At 54.3% G+C, this 12,988-nt stretch overlaps 1 protein-coding gene across 6 annotated transcripts in view; it reads right to left on the bottom strand.

The window, feature by feature from the left end:
- The window catches only part of LTBP2 (latent transforming growth factor beta binding protein 2), a 95,766-nt gene that overhangs the window by 15,757 nt on the left and 67,021 nt on the right, over positions 1-12,988 (bottom strand). For all 6 annotated transcript variants that reach the window (XM_045563955.1, XM_045563963.1, XM_045563945.1 and 3 more), the window contains exons 13-18: positions 11,986-12,005; positions 10,754-10,793; positions 9,817-9,930; positions 7,927-8,055; positions 7,039-7,167; positions 1,998-2,117 (exon numbers count right to left, since the gene is read on the bottom strand). In XM_045563955.1, the coding sequence (XP_045419911.1) occupies positions 1,998-2,117; positions 7,039-7,167; positions 7,927-8,055; positions 9,817-9,930; positions 10,754-10,793; positions 11,986-12,005 (552 nt within the window). The remainder of the gene's footprint in view (positions 1-1,997; positions 2,118-7,038; positions 7,168-7,926; positions 8,056-9,816; positions 9,931-10,753; positions 10,794-11,985; positions 12,006-12,988) is intronic.

Raw genomic sequence — 12,988 nt, 5'->3', positions numbered from 1 at the left:
CTGGAGCTTCTCCTACCAGGGGTCAGCCCTTGAATGAGGAAATGCAAAGCCACCCACGTCTGTTCCTTGTGGGAGCATGGAGCGGGGGTGGGGAAGGCACTCAGGCAGGGGCCAGAAGCTCAGGTGACCTTGGATATGGGTGGGGCACAGCAAAGGCCCTGGGAGCCTGTAGGGGAATCTACCCTCGTCTGTGGGAACCGGGAGTCCTGGTACGACGGAAATGCCATGGAGACCATTGGATGGGCTGCTGGCCAGACCACTGAGTCTTTCACCAGAGACTTTGAGTTTCAGTGGAGAGAGTGGTTTTTCAGTTGGAGAAAGAAGAAAGAAGGAAAGGAAGTTGACTGGGCTTGCAGGGTGATGGGCCGGGTTTGTGGTTACTGATGGAAACCTGGAGAAGTGTGCAGGCTACATCATTCTTTCTTTCAACAGACTCAGAGTGTCTGCCCTGGGCCAGGAACTCAGCCTGACCTCCTAGATGAGGTGTGTGTCTAGAATTTTTCCCTGGGAAGGGAAGAGGACGATCCAGAGGAGTGGGCCGGGGTGTGAGGGGAGTGTGAACGTGAAAAAGAACGGCTCTCTGATAGTAACATTTCCCCCTAGTTACTGAGGGTCCATGTGTGCCAGAGACGGGGCCTAGCACTTTGCATATATTGGCTTATTCCGTCCTCACAAGAATCTCTAAGATGGGCACTACGGTTTCCATTTTCAGACACTGAGGCAAGAGCCAAACCCAGGCTTGTCTGTGCCAGAGCCTGTGCCCCGAACACGGACTGGTTAATATAAATCTGATGTTTTCAATGTTCTGGTATTTTCTTGGTTCATTTCCTTTAGTCTTGCTTTTCTTTTTAATCAAGTTAAATGTCAAATTCATAATGTTGTTGTGGTGCTTAAACGAGGTGATCTGTCAAGGACCTAGCACAGCCACCAGGTATCTATCAAATGGTGGGCGACTGCACTCTCCATCCTCCTGGGAGATGCCAGGCTGTCCTGTGCCCACCGTGCTAATGAAGACAAAGGGGGTGGGTTCTGGCATTGGTCACGTGTAGGCCTGAGTTTTAAAGGGGAAGAGCATGAAGGAGGCATTGAGAAGAGAAGGGGACACACCAGGGTGGGGGCAGAGTTGCCTGTCCTGCACCTGCAGCCCCTCTCCCCTGTGCTAAGACCATCTAGGACTCTGGACTCTGCTCCCATGGTGGTGGCATTGGGAAGGGGGACTGTCCCTTCACAAGGTACACGAACTCCTCCCTCACCTCCAGGGCCATCTGAAACCAGGCAAGTCCTGGCCAGGGAAACCTGGAGGCTGGGAGGAGTCTGAGCCTAAGCCCAACCCAGGGCAGGGTTTTCCCAGAGAGCCTTAATTTACCCTCATTTATTCCTGTCTCAGCCCATCTCAAGATCACAGGATGTAGGCCTCCTGCAAGCCTGAGACTTCCCAGCCTCTCAGGGTGGTGATGGTGGCAAAGCCACGAGGAGGTTTTCAGAGCTGGCAGGGAGGGTCTGTGAGGACACCAGTTAGCAATGTCACAGTGCCTTTGGCTGTATCTGGGAAAGGGACAAGGATCTGGGATCTCACATTCCTTCCTCCCTTCATTCGTTCAGCTAGCACTGTTGGGTGCTTGTCAGGTGTGCATGCCTGTGTTGTCTAAGGATATGGTCCAGCCTCAGGGGCTGCCAGTCTAACAAGCTTCAGCAAGAAGGCCAAGGCTCCCAGACAGACTGACTCTTCCTCTGCCACGTGCGAAGAGCACATTTTTCAAGGTAAGAGGGCAGGAGTATACACGGGAGATGTTCCCAAGGTATCATGTAGACAACGGTATTTGTACTCCTCCACTGCAGGGGGCAGATGGGATGCCAAATTTCATTGAGGGGATGGGAGGGCTCAGGAATTTGTACACATGTCTCTATCCATAGGGTGGTCTCAAAGGGGAGTTCATGGTGGGCAGGGCCCAGGAGATGGTGGGGTGCAGGCTGCCTCCCTTCCTCCCATTCCTTACCTTGGCATTGTCCTTGTCTGACCATGATGTAGCCCTGATCACATTCGCAGTGGTACGAGCCCTCAGTGTTGGTGCACTGCCCCCCGCTGCACACCCTTGGCTGCTCACACTCGTCTACATCTGTGAACACACAGAAAAGCCCCGAGTCACAGCCGGCCCTGGAGGGGGTCCTGGGGCATCTTTTCAGTGGCTGAGGACAAGAGCACCCATGCTGAGGCCCAGGCAGGAATGGCGTCCTTCCTGCAGCCACACTGGCTGGACGGGTTCTCAGCCAGGTGTGAGACTGATCTAGCTCAGTCCCCTGATAAACCCTGAGTGCCTTTCTCCCAGAGAGGCAACTCTGGAGCTCATGGGGGGCCTCTCAGTGTCTCCTCACCCCGATGCAAGGGCTGGTCTTGAGGCCAGGTGGCAGTCCATATGGCATGGTCTGCGTGTTAGAGTAGGAGACCAGGAGAAGCGGTTGATCCCAGATGCAGGGGCTTGCAGAGTGGGGGCAGGTGTTAAGTAAACAACCCTCAGGCAGAAGCTAACTAGAGGGGCTGATAATTGCAGACAAGAACTGACTTCAACCAGCTTGTCAGCTGTCTCCACCACCTGACATGAACTTTGGCTAATTACAATATCTTTTACTTTGTGGTTGTAGAATTTCTCTACCCTTGAAATCACCATGACAGTTCTGAGACAATGATATAAAGTATGAAAATGGGAGGGAACCCAATTCTAGGAATTCCTACTCAAATTCTCAGTAAAAGCCAACCCCTTGATTGTGAATATTCATTCCCTCAATTAGTAAGACTTCAGAAGACTGAAAACCACTTCCTCCCGGGTAGCTGCTCTCTTTCGAGCCTGCCCACTCTCCCCGCTCAGAGTGTACTTTCACTTACAATAAAAAGCTATTGCTTACTTGGCTTAGTGGTGCTCCCCTGAAATTCTTTTCCTGACGATCACCAAAAAGTTGGAAAAACCTCCATTTGGAGGCCGCTGACATGAGGAGGCCAGGAAAGTCCCCACCTGGCTCCAATACATCCTACTTGGTCTGTTCCTAGAGTTCTTCTTAAGGACCTCCTCAAAGGTTAGGAGTTAAGCAGCCAGTGAGAAAGAGTACTTTAGGCAGCCCTGGATTTGCAGGGTGTGGTTTATGTCATTGTTCCAAAGCATACTGGTGTCCCATGGTGGCTCTAAAGCCCAACCTTGGCCATGCCACTCTCCTGCTTAACCCCTACCAGGGCTCCCCACCACCTCCAGTCCTGCTTGCAGCCTGGCTCATGGAGCCCTTGCCACCTGGGCCCAGCCTTGCTGTATTTGCTGCTTTGCATGTGCCCTTGTGCCCTTGTGCCCACGTGCTATAGCCTTGCTATAGCAGATTTCACTGGTCCAACCGCCAAGACTTTGTTCACACAAATGCCTCTACTTGGAGTGTCTCTCTTCACCTTGATGGCCACCAGATTCCTACGCCCATTTCAAGAACTGCTTTAATGTATCAACTATGGGTCTTGTGGCCACTCCCCATTCCCTGCCCCACAGTCAAATTAATCGAGGCCTCACCTTTGAGCTACCCCCGCCACTACCAAGCCGGGGCTGGTTGAAACACTTCACAGAGTCTTTGTGCAGATTAAATGAGATAATCCAGGTGAAGAGCTTAGCACAGTGCCTGCCTGGCACCAGGCAAACACAAAAGAAATGTTAGCTATTATTATTATTCTAGCTTTAAACCTAGTCCATAAAATCAATGTTGCTCAGCCTGGCATGTAGGATCTTTCATGACCTGGTCCGGGCCTGCTTCTCTCACCTCATTTCCTGCCTCCCACACTGCTCCTCAGCTCGGCCACACAGGACCTGCTTCTGAGCTTCTGCCTGTGCCGTCCCCTTGCCTGGAGTGGCTTCCTACCCACCAGCATGACTTTTTCCCACTCGTCTCTCCATGAGGCTGACCTCGCCCCTCCAACCCAGGTGCCCCCTCCCAAGGTTCCTTAGAGCCCAGACCTTAGTGTGACTGTCCATTCACTCCCTTGCTTCTCCCTCGCTGCTGGGAACATGCCTCGTTATCCCAGTGTCTCTGGTGCCCATCACAGAACCCCAATAAGTGCTTATCAAAGGAATCGAATAACAATCATTTGTTCATGGATGGTGTATTCATCTGAGCAATACGTCATAAAACTCCCGTCCATGGCAGAGTCACTGGCAAAGGTGCAAAATGCACACTCTTAGGCCTCCAGCGATTCTGGCCCAGCAGTGCAGGGCGGGCCCAGGAGCCTGCATTGTTGTAACTCCTCAGGCGATTCTGAAAGAACTGATGCTCGCTTCGAGAAGATCTAATCCCAGTGGAAGAGGAAAGGGAACCTGTGGGCAGAGCCATGTGTGGGAACTTGGTGAAGAGCTCATTAACCTGCAGGGCCAGGACGACTGCCTGATAGATGGTGCTGGGAAAACTGACTCATTCTATGGAGAAAAATGGAAACGGAAATGGAAAAACCCGGGTTCTTAACCTCCATGCAAAGATGAATTCCAGATGGATTAAAGTATACCATAAAAGGCAAAACTATAACCTTAATATAAGAAAGTGTAGGGGAACATCTCTGTGACTTAAGGGTAGGGAGGGACTTCTTAAATAAAGCTCCCAAAACATAAAAAATAAGGCTAAAAAGTGAATTTCATCACATCAAAATTAACGATTTCTGTTCAAAGAAGGACATGTGGATAAGGTTAATGGAGAGAGGAAGAAAATGGGAGAGGTGCAATCTAAACCCATCCTAGTACCTGGAATATATAAGGGACTCCTAAGAAGCCACATGAAAAAACAGCAGCCACCGTTGGGAAACTGAGCAAAAGACAGGAACAAGCAATCTACAGACGAGGAAACCCATAGGCTAATGCACAAAGAGACACTTGCACTTACTAGTAAATATTTACTTAGATATTTAGTATGTAAATTATTTACATTTATATTAATTTACATAATATAAACTAATTATGTTAATTATATAAATTATTTAAATAACTAAAAATATTAAATCATTGAAATAATGAGATATCACATTACGAGACTGGCAGACTTTAGAAAGTGGGTGTTATCCTGGATAAGTCCTCTTCAAGTGGCAGCCAAGCCCCACGGGGAACGGCACTTACAGCTGACCTCCAGCTGTTGGGGTTGGCAGAGACATCCCAGTCACCCAGGCTGGCACGTGGCAGAACCCCTTGTTCGGGCCAGTCCTGGTGAAACCATTCCCTGCAGCAGCCACTGCTCATCCTGGCCCAGCTCCCCGGGCTAGGTCTGCAAAGAGCAATGCCTCTGGCCACAATACCCACCTAGGCAGCTGGAGTCTGGAGAAGTCCCCTGCCCTCAGCTTCTCCCCTGGCTCCTCCTGCCTGCTTTGAGCACTGCCGCCTGAGTCACCTCCCTGAAAGCCAGCTGACCGAATCACCACCCTTCAGCTCACAAACCCCTACTGGCTGCCACTGCCTGTGGGACGGAATCCAAGCACTTCAGCCTGGCACTAGAGACACTTCACAAACTGGCCTCGATTCCTGCTACTTTCTCCAGGTACCCCTGCTCCAGCCATACTCAATCTGTCGTTATTCCCAGAGCATGCCAGGCCTGTTCACGACTTGGGTATCTGCAGAAATGGTTCTCGTTCCCTGGCATATCCTCTGTTCCCTCCATTCCTAGTCATGTGGTGTCCAATACCCCATGGTAAGGGAATGTGTTGTTGGAAGCAAACCATGCACTGGAACCAGAGTGATTTGATTCTCTTCCCAGCTCTGCCACCACGAGGTGTGAGTCCCTGGGTTATTTCACTTCATCTCTCTGAGCCCCAGTTTGCTCAACCACAAAAGGGGGATAAGCATTTCTACTGCATGGAGTTGGGATGATGAGCTTCATATGCTAAAGTGCTTGGGACAGGGCTGGCATATAGTAAGTGCTCATTAAATGGTAGCTGTTATTATTCAGCCACAGCTCAAGCACCCTCCTCAGGGAAACCTTCCCAGATTCTCTCACACAGAACCAGTTGCTTCCTCATCTGGATCCTACAGTGTTGCTGCTCATGCCTGATTCATCTCACACCCTCAGAGCCTGGCACAGTGCCTGGCACATAGGTGCTCAACACTTGAGTGCTCAGTGAATGATGTGTACAATCTTCCCACTCTTCCATTAAGTCAGGTGGCCTGTCTCCCCCATGTTTCTTCCCCCCATAATCAAGTGAGGACCTGGATAGCTTTGGTTTCTGCAGACCAGATCATTAGGGGATTAGAACCCAAGGGGACCCTGACAGTGGGAAGACACAGAGCTTCCTTGGCCTCCCCGGGGGGCCTGTGAGTGCCTGTTGGGATGCCCTGTCCAGAACCAGCACTGTGAGCCCCAAGAACAGGCGGGGCCATTCTCCAAGAGAAGGATTTCCAACTGGGTTATGAATCTCAAGGCACTGCTTGGAAAGCGCCGCATTGTACTCTTTGTGAACTTACTCATAAAAATATATGTGGAGTGCTCTGTATTATTAAAGGGTTTGCATTGGAAGCATGTTTATGAAGGGTCCCCTAGCAGTGGGCCAGGCCTTCCCAGGAAAGCTCAAAGCCTTGTAGGTGTCTCTAAGCAGCTGGGGACCTGTGCTCCTCTCTCAAAGGCACACCTACTCCCCAGCCTGCCAACAGCCTCAGCTCATCCTCATGGGTCACCCTCCTTCCCCCAAATAAAAGCAGCTACTTGTCACTTAGAGTTTGGGGACCAGGCTCTCAGTTCCCATCTCCAGCCACGTCCTCCGGCCCCCTCACACTCTTGGCTCCAGCCGCAATTCCTTGGGGCCTTTGCAAATGTTGCTGCCCTTTGGATGTCTATCCCTCCTTTGCTCCTGGCACAGGGTCAGGCTCCTCCCAGGCCCAGGCCAAAGTCTGGGTCTCTCTTCCCACAGCTCTCGCATTCCCATTCTGCGACACTGTGGCTGGGGGCTGAGAATGCCTGGTTCCTCTTCCAGCCCCACGAGACTGTGGGGCCCAGCCAGGATGCATTCTCCTGTGCCTATCCCAGGGCCAGGCAGACGTGGCTTACCTTGGCACTCCTGTGTGGCCCCCGAGGTGGCCAGCGTGTAGCCAGGGTAGCAGAAGCAGGAGTAGGAGCCCACACGGTTGACACAGCGCCCTTTTCCCTTGCAGGGGTCCCTCAGACACTCGTTGTCATCTGTCCAGAGGAAGGCAGGGAGGGAGGTCAGGGAGGCCAGCAGGGCCTTTCTCTGGGCACCTGCCAGCAACTGCCCACACTAGGGGCTGGGCAGCGGATGCTGCTGTGTGGCAAGGAAGGGGTGAGGGGGCAGAGGAGGCCAGGGAGATGAAAATCTCTAAGGCTAGAAGCCACAAAGTCGGCCCATCGGGCCCACTCCGGCACTCAGGGCCTGGCTGACTTCCAGCACCTCCTCCCTGTTCCTGGTCCCTTTCCCCCAGTGGCCCAGTCATCACTTCCTTTCTCCTTTAAAACCACAGTGGATGTTTCTCCTTTGTATAAAAATATTGAGTGGGGAGGAATGAGGCCCACACTTGATGATTTATCTTGGCCCCAAACCTCTCCCCCAGGGATGGCCCTGGCAGAGACATTTTCAACTGGGGCAGACCTTGGTCCATTCTGCAGGCAGCAAAATGGCCACGTTGAGGGGTGGGCTGATCTGAGAGCAAAGGGCTGCCAGGCACTGGTCAGGGTGCCGTGAGGTGGTTTCCTACCCTCCTGGAGTCCTGGAGACTCATCGGATGGGGCTCAGAGAGACTGGCTTTCCCCTGAAGGTCGAGGTTAGCTTTGTCCACAGTGACTAGTCATGCTCCTCCTAAACGTATCAACCAACCAGCACTGCTTGGATCTTCTACTGCCTGGGACTTTTGGCTGAGTTCCCCAGCTCCTGCCCCCATCCACCCCAGCCACCAAGTAAGCCCAGGAGGCCCAAGTGCCTACCTGTGCAGTAGGCCTGGCTGGGGTGCAGCTGGTAGCCAGGGCCACAGATACATCTGTATCCATCTGGGAGGTTCACGCAGGTTCCAGGGCCACAGACGTTGGCGGCTCCAGCAGCACATCTATCAATGCCTGTGGGAGACAGAGCCAAGCAGAGGTTGTGGCAGGGAGTGGGTGGATGAAGGCAGTGGAGCAGGGTAGGGTGTGCAGGGGCCAGGGTACAGGGGTCTCAGGAGAGCAACTTTAGCCAGGCCCTCCCATATCCATGCACAGCATGGCCTCACATAGACTCCATCTGGGGCTCACAGGAGGGCATCCCCCAGCCAAGACCTAATAGGTTCTAGGAACTGTATATCCAGTACGCAGCCTCCCTGCTGAGGCCTCCAGCCTGGCCTCACTCTGAATATGGGCCTGGCCCCCACCCTGTGCCCAGTGCCCCTGCCTGCAACTCCTGCCCGGGATCCCCGGGACAGAGAGCAGAGCTGGGGAGGAGGTTGCAGGGGAAAAAGAGAGAGGGGGGCTGGGGCCCACTGAGCAGGGCCTTGAATTCCACATTGCGACTGGCCTGTAAGCAACGGGGTCACAGAAGGTGGGGGTGGATTGGACCCATCTCAGAAAGGCCACCCAGGCAGCAAGACCATGGATAAACTGTACGGGAGGCACAGGGACCCCTAGAACCTGTCGAAATAGTTTAATGAGGGTCTGCCTTAAGTGGTGGCAATGGGGTGAAAAGTGGGGGGATAGGCACTAAATTGAGAAACAGTTTGGAGGCAGACTCACTGGGACCCAGTTGGCTACGTAGGTGGCAGAGACTCTAGCTTTTTGAATTGTATCCTTAATACTAGAAAATTATCTGGCACACATGCTGAATGAACGAATGAATGAATGGATGGATGGATGAATAAATGATGCTTTTAGCCTCTGTGTCTGCCCCGAGGTCTTAGCCTGAAGCCCACACACCCAGGGCTCCCTGCCCTCCCCTGCAGCTCTGAGAGAACCCTGAGGACCCACGGGAATGGGTTGGGAAGAGGCCTGTGTGGGTACACGGTGGGGCTTAGCAGTACGGGCTGGATTGGACAGAACTGCATGTGCACATTGGCCTGTGTGCAAGGTTGCCCTCTCCCCTGGCCTGGCTCCAAGTTTGTGTCAGCACCCCCCCCCCCACCTCCCACTCAAGGTGACTTGGATCTGTGGATCTCAGTGGTGAGGTTAAGAGACCAGTGAGCCCCTGGAGAGGGCACACATGTGCACCGGGAGCAGCAGCGACGACAGCACCAGCCTTGCTTCTCTGGAACCAAGTCCCCAGACAATGAGCCTTTAAGGAGGGTACATTCCAGAACAAGGTGGATTTGCCAGGGATCTCCCCCACGCCTGCCCCCTCCCCCCCCACGATTGCAGCTGACCAGAGGGAGAGGAATGCAGGCTCAGGGAAACAACCTTGAGAAACAGAACCGTGTTCCTTCCCGAAAGTCAGCCCTCCCCGTGGGCAGGAGGCTGCCTGCTGCCAGGGTACTCCGCTGACTCAGGGTAAACAGCCTGCAAGAGCCGGACTCAGAGGCTCTCACTCCACGTGCTCCCTTTCCTGGAGAGCAGGCCCTGTATTCTCCTGGAAGGCCCCTGGCTTCCCCAGAGGCCTCCGTGTAAGACCCTCTGCAAAGCATCCCTTCTCTTCCCCTCCCTGGGCTTGAGCAGTGCTCCAGACAGGGCTCCTGTTTTCACTGAGGGGACCTGGTGCTCTTCATAGGAGGAGACCAGGGCGCAGAGCCTGGGAGGTGATCTGGGTGGAGAGGTGAGGGAGGGGTTCCACTCATGCCCCTGCCCTGGAGTCAGCTCGGGACAGCCACACCTCACAAGGGAGAGTGCAGGGAGCCCTAAAGGGCCGGCTGCAGCTACCTGGGGGGCTCGGGGTCACCAGCACATTGGTGGAGGGGGTCACTTGCTCTTCTTCCTGGATCTCCGGAGTCCCCTGTTCAGGCAGTGGTGGTGTTGGTCTTCCTATGGCATCCCCTGCGGAGGGGAGAGGGGAAGAGGTGAGCCCACAGCCCCTTGGCTGGCAGTGACCCTTCCCTCCTCCCTGCTGTTCTGACTCCCAAGAACAAGGGGTAGGGGGAGCCTAGGCTGGGTCACCCCTGCACTTCCTAGTCTCTTGAAATTTGACCTGGCCCCACATTGTTAGAGAGTCTGAGATCTCTCAGGGCCTTGGAGCGCATCCAGTCTAACCTGCCATTTCACAGGAGAGGAGACTGAGGCTCGCACAAGTGGCCGCTTGCCCAGGGCCAGCCAGCTTGCTGGAGGTGGAGCTGGAGCCCAGGTCTCCTGATTTCCACTTCAGCATCTCTCCCCTCTGTTTGCAAAGCATGGCACAGCCTGCGGGGCTCCACCACAACCATCAACCACTTATTTGCCTTGAGAGGCAGCAAGACGGGCATCGGTGTCCATTTTATGGTGGGAGAAGCAGAAGCTCAGCCTTCTGATTTCTGAACCCAACACTGGCGACTGGCAAGCTGGGCTCTGCAGAGCCCTAACAGTTTTGGGTGACAGAGCTCTAGGGACCCAGCCAGCCGCCTGTTTCAGCAAGTGCTTCCTCTTTGGTCTGATGTATGTGCCGAGTGGCACCATGACATTCAGAAAGAGTTCTGTGGCTGGGAAACATTTCCAGGCATCACAGGGTCTCTCACTGACCTTCCTGCACCTGAGGTGTGAGCGTTCACGTGCCGCGCCGTTCATGACGTCCTCTGAACGGGCCAGCTCACGTACAGCAACTCCACTACTAGATTAAGGTCATCCTCCCTCCTCTTTCCCCGGGGAGCTGCTAGGAGGAGGGACTCACCTGGGACCCCGGCAGGTACATGGGTGACACTGGAGGTGACCTGCACAGAAACAGGGGGTCACTTTTGGCTCCTCTGTCACCCCTGTGATGTGCTTCCTTCCCCCACACTCCCCCGACCTCCAGGCTTCCTGTCCAACTCACTTATTCACTTTTTCATTCTTCCAGGTATTGAGTTCTTACTGTATGCCGGGGAACTCTGCTAGGCACTTTACATCCACTGTCTTAATTAATCTTCTCAACTAGCTCAGCGTAGTAGGTTGAAATGATTTAATGAGCTCGTGTCTGCACTGCGCCAGCCCGGTGCTGGGCCTATGGCGGAAATCAGCAGGTATGGTACCAAGGATGCAATCCCATGTCTCAGAGTAGCCAAAGCTTCAGAAGGTAACTAGAGTGCCCAGGGCCACAGGGCCAGGACCCAGGGCCACACCTGTGTCCCTCAACACAGCCCGTGGATGGAGGTAGTGAAGAGGTGGGGAACAGGAGGAGAGAATGGGCAGAGGATGAAAGAGGCCCCGGAGCATGGCTGAGTCTGTAAGGACACGGGATTAGAGGTTTTGCCCGGGAGGACGGCACGTGGTGTTCCAGAGAAAGAACAAGCCCGCTGGGGAAACTGTATTTGGGGACAGTCAGGTACTCAGGTTAGAGGGGCAGGGGACAGGGCAGGGACTGGCAGACAGTGAAGGACGCAGTCTTCCGGAATGCTGTTCTAGGAGGACACCCAGTTCCTCACAGGGGAATTCTGGGCACAGAGAAAGGAGTCGGCTGCCCCTTTCTCAGTGACGTGGTTTGAGGCTATTCCCAGCTGTGCCTCTACTTCCCCATATGCCACTCACAGAGGGGGCCTTGACGTTTAACCTAAACTGGCTCAGAAAGTGCCAGATCCGGAATGAACTGAAACAAACTCTAAACCCCATCTGTAGTGTTAAAGCTTGAGTGACAGCCAGGACTAACAGGACATGCTCCTACTTCCTTTCTGAAGGGGCTCAGCCCATCCCGAACAGAAAGCTTGCACAGTGGCTGCTCCGTAAACACTTGTTTTAATTACTTCCTTTAGGGTAAAATTGGGTCTTTGGCTCTACCCTCCCAGTTTGTCATCTCTCCAAGTACAATCCGACAGATACTCATCTTTCTCTCCTTTCCCCTTCATGGGGCACTGCCCTGGGGCCTCAGTGGCCACCAGGGCCCACTCTTTGCCACCCTTGCCCAGCTCCCTAAAGGGAGGACTCACTCACCTGGCCAGCCTGAGAGTCACCTGGGAAGGGAAAGGTGACAGCGTGAGCTCAGGGAGGAGGGTCTGTCTGCCTTCTCCCCTCCACCTATGGCCTGGGAAGCTCCACAGTCTGCACCCCTCCGATTGTGTCCCCAGCAGGGTCAGCAGCAGCAACAGCGTGGGCTCTTCTTACCTGTCTCTGCCCCATCACCCCCCTGTGGGGACTGGGACTGGCCACCACAGAATCCCAGTCTGGAGGGCCTGAAGATAGCTCAGCTCGGCCCCTTGCTTGGTGATAGGAAACCCCTGCTTTCCTTTAAGGCCTGCAGTGACAGTCCACCCTATCGACCCTGTAGCCCACCTCCTTGCACGGCAGCCTCCTCCCCCGATGCCTCCCAGCCACACTGAGTCACTTAGCCCCCTGCCCTGGGCTACAGGCCAGGGGAGTAGTTCCAGGAAAGGGTCGAGATGCTCCTGGCTTGGCCAGTGTCCAGTGTCCATGACAACTGGGGCTCTGTCCCCATTTCCTGTGTATGCCAGATTCATGGAGCAATTTTAGGAATCGCATAGTTTGCCTGGCCCTAATACGCCCCAGGCCTCCTGCACGCAGTGTTACCAGTAACTGGGTCATGACTTCGCCACCGTTTTCCAAGGCACCTGCCAGGAGAGCCTCCAGCCTAGTCTCTCTCCAGCCCTGTGCCTCCTTGTTCGGAGGCAGCTGCGCTGGAGTGAGCACTCTGATTCCGGGGCCAGAGCCGGGGATGTGAAGCACACGGCCTCCCCAGGACCCATGGCCAGCTCTTCAGCCCTGCAGCAAGTACCAGCCCCAGAAGCTGTGTGGCCAGGGCAGAGCGTGCAGAGGCCTGATCAGTGGGTGGGCGCTGCAGCCACCCTCTCTCCCTTCTACAAGCAGCTCTCAGGATATGGGCACCTCTTGACCCCATACGGGAGAGGAGGTGAGGTCTTCCTGTCATGCCAGGCCATGACAGAAGGTTCCCAGGGCTGGGTGCTGCTGCTCCTAGCTC

The sequence above is a fragment of the Lemur catta genome, chromosome 1, assembly GCF_020740605.2.
Source record: "Lemur catta isolate mLemCat1 chromosome 1, mLemCat1.pri, whole genome shotgun sequence".
Lineage (NCBI taxonomy): Eukaryota > Metazoa > Chordata > Mammalia > Primates > Lemuridae > Lemur > Lemur catta.
The sequence above is the reverse complement of the archived record's forward strand: the minus strand, read 5'-3'. Positions and strand labels throughout refer to the sequence as shown.